The sequence below is a fragment of the Parasteatoda tepidariorum genome, chromosome 6 (assembly GCF_982258835.1).
Source record: "Parasteatoda tepidariorum strain Cologne lab strain chromosome 6, Ptep-v5.0, whole genome shotgun sequence".
NCBI lineage: Eukaryota > Metazoa > Arthropoda > Arachnida > Araneae > Theridiidae > Parasteatoda > Parasteatoda tepidariorum.
Genome location: NC_141760.1, coordinates 24,842,445 through 24,852,256, shown reverse-complemented (window position 1 = coordinate 24,852,256; position 9,812 = coordinate 24,842,445). Strand labels below are relative to the sequence as shown.

Below are 9,812 nucleotides of genomic sequence, written 5' to 3'. Positions count from 1 at the left end.
GGTCCTCGTTAAACTGTTCTATCTTAAAGTGCTCGACTTCGCGTGCAGGTCGTCGGGCTACCAAAGCGGGGGTGCCATCCCCTCTGCAGAGGATCAAAATTGTGATGGCAAGTCTTCGGATCATCCTCAGGGGTGTTTCCCAGACCATCGCCAATAGCCCATTGTGCAGCTCTAGTGCGACGTAAATTAACTACAACAACAAATGCTATGTAAACATATTTTTGGCAATCTCCTGTCAGCCAATCACAAACTCCTACGATTATTAAATGTCATAATAAGTCTCCAGTTTTGTTGAATCACGGTTATTTTAATTTAAAAAAAAACATTGCTGTATTTGATTGCGTTGGCGAAATTATAAAACTGAATTTCTCTGTTTGTGTGGGGGGGGGGGCATTATTCAATCAGCTATTCCCCTTGCAAATGCTTTGCCCCTCTACGGAAATCTATTTTTGAGGACAAATATTTTTTCTCTCCAATAGCTGAAATAGTATTTTTGAAGCTGATTAGCTGAAATAATATTTTTGAAATACTTTTAATTTAGTTTATAATAAGTATTTATATCGTTTTTACGATATATAATAATCGGTAGGTTATTGCTTCTTGACGAAATTTATTATGTTACGCAATCTGTCTGGATGTAAGAACATTATATTTTGTAGAAAACTGAAACCAAAAAAACGGAAGCTAGGAAACTTCCTTTTCCTTCGGATGAGAAAGTTCAGGAAACGATGATAGAACAAGATGCATTCATTTTCCTGCAAATAACGTAAGAGATTAAAGAGAAGTTATAAATAAGAAAATTCACATTTTTGCAAAAGTCAACTTGACCTTAGGAAATTTTGATGCGCATCGAGCAAATATGTCCAAATTTTCTTAATGCAATGCCAATTTGAACTATTATCGCGCTTCTGAAACTAGATTACCAGATATGGTTCATTGTTGAACCGAATTTACTAAAATGGTAAATATCGCTGTGTGTGAAGTTTTTCAGTTTCACGTTAAATTGTTTTCTTTACGTGCAAAAGGATAAAATTAGGTTGCATTTATAGTTTTTGGCAAATAATTACAAAAATAAAGTAATAGAAAAAAATTTGGATATGTTTGGGCAAAAAACATTGTTAATTCTCCTCTATATGTTTCCCCATTCTGTTTGAAAAATGAGAGTGATTTAAGGAACAAAGGAATTTCTTTGCAGGCAAATGAGGCATTATTTCTGGTGTATTTCTCTCGCGTAGTGGATGGGCTCGTTCCCAAAACGAACGAACCAATATCTTGGTAGTTAATTAGTTAACACCTTAAATTTTTGACTGTTTAATCTTGTTCTTTTTAATTATTATAAAAGTTAGAAAATGGTTTTTTATTACAAAAATAAAATTTTACATGCAATTACTACTGTATTTATAATTTTTACATACACATCTTATTCACATAGAGCAGATTAATCAAAATTTTGAAGCTAAATATAATATAACTAGTATAATGTAAAACACAACAATATGATTTTCAATGCATAAATTTTACATTTCTTTTTCCTTCCTCGACTGAAGTAGTAATCGGTGAAAAACTAGGACTACTAATGCCATCTATTAGAAAAATAGTGAATTAAGTATCCTCAAGTAGAAACGAATCAGCTCGGGCTTCACAAAATAGAAACGTTGATTTTTGTTCCTGCCTCAAGTCGGTTCGGGCATCACAAATACTGCACGCAGTAGTTGCCCTAACTGGATTCGTGCGACAGGGGATTAAAAGGGTTTTATGTATAAATTTGTAACTATGCCCATTTACACATCTGACAAAGCTATCTAAACAAGTGAGACTCTTGTTTCATTTATAGATATATATATTTTTGCGTTGAATCTAGTAAGATTTTGCACGAATAATAAAAACGAATTGTTCGAAAGATGCGAGCGGTTTTTTTTTTAACTAGGTGTTCTATTGACTTGTATAATCTCATTTTCAGCGTAAAATAATTCATAGGAAACAACACCTCAACTTAATTAGATAGTTATGTCAGATGCGTAAACGGGTACAAAAATGTACCTTTTGTACATAAACTGTTTATACCTTCTAAAATATTAGTCCGATTGCGATTATCTCGGGATTGGTCCCATTTGATTCCGTGTGAAAAAATACACCGGGTGCATTTTTTCAATTGCCTATTTAAAAAAAGAAATCAATTTTTCAAGGCACCACCATTTTCCTCAAAAAAGGGGACAATTTCAGGTATCATTTATAATAACGTAAGTTTTTTTTTTATAAAAATTATCTTGGAGTACTTAACCTTTCAAAGAAATAATCTAATTTTACTGGAGTGTAAGTCATGATTTTGACTGCCATGTATATTGTTGAATAAATTAAATCAAATATCAGTGCGAAGTGCCGCAAAAGAAATTTACGCCATCCATTTTACGAGGTGTTCCGCAATCACCACCCTTATTATACATTTTTAGAATACTTGTTTAAGATATAGTTAAAGCATACGCTTTAGGGATCGCAAATTATGTAGAAGGGATTAAAAAAAACTTCCTAATCAACTAGTTAATCGGTGAAAGGGAAAGCGTTATTATAATCATACCTATGTAATTGGATTCTTGCAAGTGATATCGTGGCATTTGTCGGTTTAACACGAAATTTCTATTATTAATTGGTGTGAAAATAGCATACACTTTCGTTAGCTTGTCCATGCATAAAAAAATATTATTTCCAATTAAATCATCGTTTCGAAGAAATAAGAAAAGACAAGAACTGTAAATTTATCATAAAGTACAACTTAAATGCACCAAATAGTATTTTTTACCAATTTTACTCCAGCTAGTTTTTTTTGTTTTTTATTTACCAAATCTAGGTGGGTAGGTTAGACTTTAAAATTTTCCTTTTATCGTCCCAGAGGTGTTTGGGTGATCGAGGCTAACTCTTCGATTAGAGTATTATATTAGATGCCCTGAAAGAAAAAGTCAATTAAACTGGAAAAATCTATAATTCCATAGTTTAAATTTCTGTCTATGTAAGGGTAAATTATTCTAACATAAAGGGAAAAAAAATATTATTTCTATGAAAATAGTCATAGCTTTTTTTTTCTTATTGCAAAAATTATTAAGTTGCAATGATTTTAGAGCTTCGTTATTAAATTTATCACAACTAAAAATTATGCATTTTGTTCTTCATGAAATATTTTGTTTGAGATAAACATTTATCCGATAAAAAATTTGGTTTTATTAAAAAAAAAGGCTATAAATGTAAAGTTTTGGTATCCTTAGTCATCTGGTTGTTTGCCTTCTTTTCCCTAAATACCTAGAGCTGTAGCCCCTTTAACTGATGATTTTTTCTCTCCTCCTGACGAACCATCTTTTCCGGTATACTTCAAATTATTTACTAGTTAGATTATATTTCGAAAAAAGTTGAATAGTTTAGAAAAATCCATTAGGAGTAAAAAAATAATCGTTTATTTATTTTTACGATTTTAATATTCATTGTAACATTTTGATGTTTCTCCAAATCATAGTGTTAAAAACCTCACCCAAAATGTTTATACTTTGTCAATATTTTTAAATTCACTCGAACCCTTATCTTAAAAGCCTTATGCCTTTTTTTAAAGGGACTATTCCATTTTCAAAGTAACGGTGAAAGTAGTCTTAAAGAGAAAAATATTTTCCTTTAAAAAGTAGAATGATGAAACTATAACTAGTTTTGCTCTTAATCGGTTAAATATTTATTTCATTCTTAAATTTTAATTTCTTTTACATTATTAGTATAGTATTTTATACATTTATTATTCTTTGCTTAACGTTCTAAAATTAAACATTTTGAGCATCTTAATCTTTGAGCATTCTTTCAAGCGATTAAATCTGATTGCCGCTTTAAGTTTCGGAAAGGGGGATGGGGAAATAAAGATTCACTCTTTCATTCTCAGTGGAAATACCGATCTTAATCAAAGTAAAAATCTATACCCAAATATAAACATGGAACGATAATAAACAATTTACGCCGAGGCTTAAAATAATTTCAAGAAACGAACATGCAAGTCGACGAATGCAAATCGCTTTTAAAACTCAAAACCGCAATTAATTATGTCCTTGTTTTTTTTGATAATCATTGCTTTTAAGAAAATGAGTCAGACGATAAATTTCACACATCTGGCATGCTTGCGAGTCAATGATTGACATTTTCCAGTTCCTGTTATGATTAGTGTGTCCATTAAATGAAGTTCAAAACGTCATCTTATATATTTGTTATTATTTTTTCTCTCCTCCCGTTGTTGCTATTAATTTGAAAAATTAATTTATTACTCATTTGTTTCTTGAAAATGTGAATCAAATTCATTGGATAATCTTTTCATGAAATTGTTTTATAATTTTTATTTGCTGCATTAAAGGTAATGATTTTTTTTTTTTAATTTTACACTCAATTTAATATGATATTTATATTCTGTATCAAAATATTGTAATTACATAATACATATTAATAAAAATTTTAATAATATGTAGTAATAATTTAAATTAAAATCTATTAATATGTATGTTTTTCTTAAAAAAAATAATTTATTAATTCTATTAATCAGATATAGTAGTCATCAATTGCGTTATTTTTCATTGGTGTAATATCTTTTTTTGGGCAATTGATAACTCAACCAACTAACTTAATTTCTTAACAATTCTTCTGTAGTTCCTAATTATAAGTATGAAAATAAAAGAAATTTCATAAATAGCTATAAAATCTTGTCTAAATCAAAGAAAAAGTTGTTATTCACTGATCGGGATATTTGATGTATTGCACTTAGATTATATTAAAAGAAAATAGTTGTTATTAATTCAATGTTTCTATTGTAGACAAATTATTTTCTCTTAAAAAACTGTAACAATTTAAATAGTCTAAAAAATGCACCCATCAGGGACATTTTGTACATAAATACGCAATTTTTTTATGCTCAATTTTTTAGAACAATTTTCCAAATTTGGTGTTTTTTTCTTCTTTTTGCTAACTAAGTTTATGTTTGAGTCCATACAGTGTGTGTAATATTGCTGCGTTACCCAGCTGATAAATTCTGCTTATAGGTATGAATTCGCTGAAACGTTTCATAAATCGAAGTTTGCTAAATCAGTCAATCAGGAATCAATTAAAATAAAGTCGGGGGAGGGGGGTAATGTAACTACGAATGTAACTACGAAACGTTCTTTTCTAATTAATTTTTTTAAACTTTTGACTATCGAAGTCCTTAGTTATCTTTTGCAATTATATTTGTTTATAGTTACTTATAACCAATACTATATTTTTTTCGGTCTGTTACTGAAAATACATACAAAAAGATTATATTTAGTTTTTATTTATCTAAAATGCTTACCTTCATAAATAATTTTTAGAAACGCCTTTCTATTGCTAAAAACTGACGTATTAAATGAAAATTTGTCAAATATACTATACAATTATGGCACAATATTTCATTAAAAAAGTTATATAGTGAACAAAAAAAAAACAGCATAACTTAAATAGATAGCTTGAATAAGTTTTGCTTTAATACTAATTGAATTTTTACTCTCTGAACTGCAATTTAATAGATCGAAGGGTTAATCTCAAATTAACAAATTAATTGCTTCTTACTGTTACTTAAGTTACGATTCAGATACAAACGAGACAGATATAGATTTTCGACAAATTGTATTTTTGATCCTATACAAAAAACCAAAATTGCGGGGTACCTTACCTAAAATTGTCTATTAAATTAGGGGGAGGGTTAGTAGCTTCAGTCTGGACAATTTATGGATTTAAACAGGAAAGCAATCGCAAGTTTAGACCGCATTATGAACTTTTTGCGTATTTCTCCGTTTCGGGAATTTTTTATAGTAATCGAAAAAAATCTGCACAGGATTAAAGTAGTTAGTAGCTTAACTCCATAAAATTAATAACTTTTATTGCTAATTTATTATTCGTTTTTTATTACTTAATAATAATCGAAATAATTTTGAATTGAATCGTGGTTTACAAATTTATGCATGTTTTAAAATTATGTAATTTTAAATAACAAAGTATGTGATTATAACAAAATTGGTTTAATAATTCTTGAAAAATAAAAATTTTACATTGCGACTTTTCTTTTAATGTTACGTACTCATAAGCACAGCATTCATTAAATGAGGATTTTTATTATTCTTAGATAAATTGTGAATTTAACGTATTTTTAAATAAAACATTACTTTGATGCTAAAACAAAGTGTGACAAAATTCTAATTGCGAAATTCTCTACAATAGAACGCTTTGCATCATTTAAATTTTATTGAACCCAATTTTACCTGTTACATGTTATAACGAACTAGGATTTTACGAGTGTGAATATTTCCTTCACTCTTATGAATAGGAGATAGCCATACTGCAACTTATAATTGCCTTTGTGAGCATATAATTTAGAAGACAGCTGATCAAATAAAAAATAACAAGAGCCACGCCAAATTAAAACAAAAAATATGTATTCCTGTCATGCCGCAAGGCTGCTTCAGAATTTAACGAGTTCATAACACAATGCTCGTCAAAATCTCTTCATCAATGTTTCTTTTTCTCTCATTTATTTAAGAATTCTAAGAAGATAACAAGTCGTTAAAGTGTGGTTAACGGAAATTAATGTTTGTAGTATAAAGCGTACGTGCTGAAGAAACCCAGAGGCAAAGGGTATGCAAGATGACGCGTTCTTTTTCATCTTCTAAAGCGTAGGAGTTGGGGATGAAAAAAAATCTTTTCTTGCCACTGAGACATAGCTAAAAAACGTTCCAAGAATATTATCATTTAGTTTGTCGCACTGAACGAAGTGATTGATGCTTCTATCCTGTTTTTTTTTAATGTAGCTTTGAAGCTTGCGATGTGAAAAAATTCATTTTATTCCAAAATTTCTCATTGTTCTGTTTGGCTATGTATTGTGAACAATTTCTTATTATTTTTAAACGTTATCAGGTAAATATTAAATGATATTTTGATAGCTTAACTGTTTTAATAAATGCATGTCATAGGTGATTGTTAAAATTATATATTCATTTTATTCCAAATATTATAGACGTTGAAGCATGTGATATTGAAAGACCTATGCTTAACTTAAACATCATGAATGCGTCTTTAATTAAAAAGCAAAAATGTTTATTAATAAACCAATTATTCGAAACAAAACATTCTTCTTTTAAAGTTATAAGATTATAATTTCACATTATACCGAGTACTTTCTTATAAGGCTATAGTGGTGAATTTAAATCATAAAATTAAATTTCGTTGTTAGATAATGTGGATATAACATTCATGTCATCGGGACGTATGGTCTGTAAGATTGTGTAAGAGTAAGAGTATTGTAAGAGTTTCTTTCATTGAAAGATTACCGATAATACCTACAATTTTTTAAGATAGAAAAAAAATAATAACTACATTATTTTAGATGTTTTTTTTTTTTTGAAAAATATGTTTTATTTTTTTTTTGATGTTTTCATCTTACGTTCCATTTTATTCTCTATTCCTTATGTTTTTTTTTTACCCATGTAGCACAATTTTTCTCTCTTTCTGTATCCATTTTCATTTTAGACGCTAATCTTATGCTTTTTTTTCACAAATAAACAAAACATTTACCAAGCCGCAACATTCGAAAAAGCAAAAATAACTATAATTTTTTTTTTCTTTTTCTGATGCTATAGGCTTATTAACTGCCCAAAATAATTAAACTTAACAATAAATTTTTCACATATTAAAAATACTAGAACTTTTCCATTTTCTATTTTATTTTATGTCACATAAATCGGTACATTTGTGTTATACTAAATGAAGTGCGAAAAATCTTAAGAGCAAAAATAGAGAGAGTGCATAAAAGAAAAATCTTAATTTTTAATAATCTTTACAAGAAAATTTTCTTCACCTACACTTCAGGTAGGGCCATATTCCTCGCTAACTCCACATAGTCGCCGGCTGGAGAAAGGAGGTTAAGAAGATGCCTTTGCTTTGCACCCCTTTTAGTCCATTAAATTAAAAATTATATTTGAACTTTAAATGTTATTAGTTTTTTTACTTTAACTTATTACAGATTATGTGTGACTTCTTGAACTATTCCAATTCATAAACTGAGTGCAAAGTTTGAATTTTAATGCTTTACTAAATAATTTTTTTTAATTGGAAGATATGACCAGAAATATTTAATAATAAATTTGAAAAAAAAAAAAAAAAACTATTGACCACTAAAATTCCCTTCTTTCTTTTTGTGCTTTCAGTGCTGATTACTTAAATAAAATGTTAAAAAAAAAAATTAAGAAATTCAAATAAAGAGTGATTTTTTTATTTTTTTATGTTTTAAGACATAAATGGTAGTAAAAATGCTAATTTTTTGTCAAAAAATGTAAGTTTAGTAGTTTTTGAGATTGAAACTATTGAAAAACTTTGAAATTATGGAAATAATTACCGAAAATTTTTGATGCTCATGCTAAAATATTTTTTTAGAAATATGGATAAATATTCATACATGATTCTCGAAATTTTCTAATAAATTTTTTTTTCCATGTCTGCACCCTATGAGAAAATACTCTAAAATATACCACTTAGGAAATCATTTGTGTTGAAATATCGTTAAATAGAGAGCATATAAAATATAGTAAACACAAATAAATAAAAAAGATTTCTTAATAGTAAACTGGAGTATTTCGTCTCTGCTTCAATCATATTCTTTATCTCCTGCTTCATTGATCGTTTGATTAATTTGCAATTTACTACAATAAGTCTTTTTTTTAAGCGTTTAACCTTTTAAAAAGTATTATTTTGTTACAATAGGCAACAAATTTGCCATCATAAGCCTTGTAATCTGTAATTCAATTAAGAAAACTGAGAAATATTACACAGGACAAACTAACATTCATAAAGAGATTTCTAAAAGAAGGATCTTTGCATATTGAGTTGAGATTGTCTTGTCTTTTTTTCCTTTTAAAATTTGAAAGAAGGGGGTCAATGTAGAAAATAGTTAGAATTTTTATAATTGACTCAAAGTATTTTTTTCTTCTTTTTTACATTAATGAGCTTATTCAGTTACTGGACTAATTTGTATTGGAAAAAATAAATATTTGTTTTCTCTTAAGGCTATGAATTTGAAAGTTTTTTCTCTATATAGGTACTGATTGCAAATGTATGACGGAAGAAGATTCTTTCCCACATTCTTTTTGATATTACTACCTAACACACTGTTTGAAATTGTTGGTAAGTAACTTGAACTCACTCCATTAATTCTGTTTGATTGTTGAATGTTATATAAAATGGATAGGAATTTTCATGTACTAGATTCCCAGTTGAGGGAAAACAACTAGCTTAGCATTTTCGTTTGAGGTGATGATTTCAGATTTGGCCATAAAAATTAGTTTGGCTTCAAAATAAGTTTCGAAATATAATTTATATGTCAAATATAATAAAAACATAACATTTTATATTATTTTTTTGTAGTTCGGATAAGTTTTCTTTTTCTTACGATATATTAAAGATAGATTAGGGAAACCAGTAATGTATGAAATTAGGGTTATGATTTACTGGCGTGGTAAATACTAATAATTACCGTTTTTTAATTAATAATAGTTGAAAATTAAGTAATAAAAAAAGCTAAAGGCAGAAATTTTAGTGTACTCTTACACTATTTTCCCCTTGATGGTATTTCCTACAGTTCAATCACTTCCTGCTACTTTCCTACAGTCAATCACTTCATACAGTACAGTTCAATCAATTTCCTACAGTACTACCCGCTTTCTTCTACTTCTTCTTTTTTTTTGCAGTGGATGGAATAAAATAAATAAATTGACATACTCTTCTAAAATCATCCAAAA

The 9,812-nt window shown here is 28.3% G+C and overlaps 1 protein-coding gene across 2 annotated transcripts in view; it reads left to right on the top strand.

Annotated features, from left to right (window-relative positions):
* The first annotated feature begins 4,235 nt into the window (after positions 1-4,235).
* Positions 4,236-9,812, top strand: part of LOC107452101 (uncharacterized) — a 61,371-nt gene continuing 55,794 nt past the window's right edge. The window contains exons 1-2 of one of the 2 annotated variants that reach the window (XM_087165563.1): positions 4,236-4,372; positions 9,113-9,198. In XM_087165563.1, coding sequence (XP_087021689.1) covers positions 9,126-9,198 — 73 coding nt within the window. In that variant the 5' untranslated portion in view covers positions 4,236-4,372; positions 9,113-9,125. Of the gene's footprint in view, positions 4,373-6,770; positions 6,937-9,112; positions 9,199-9,812 lie in introns of those variants that run through there. The other variant, XM_087165562.1, reaches the window with a different exon arrangement.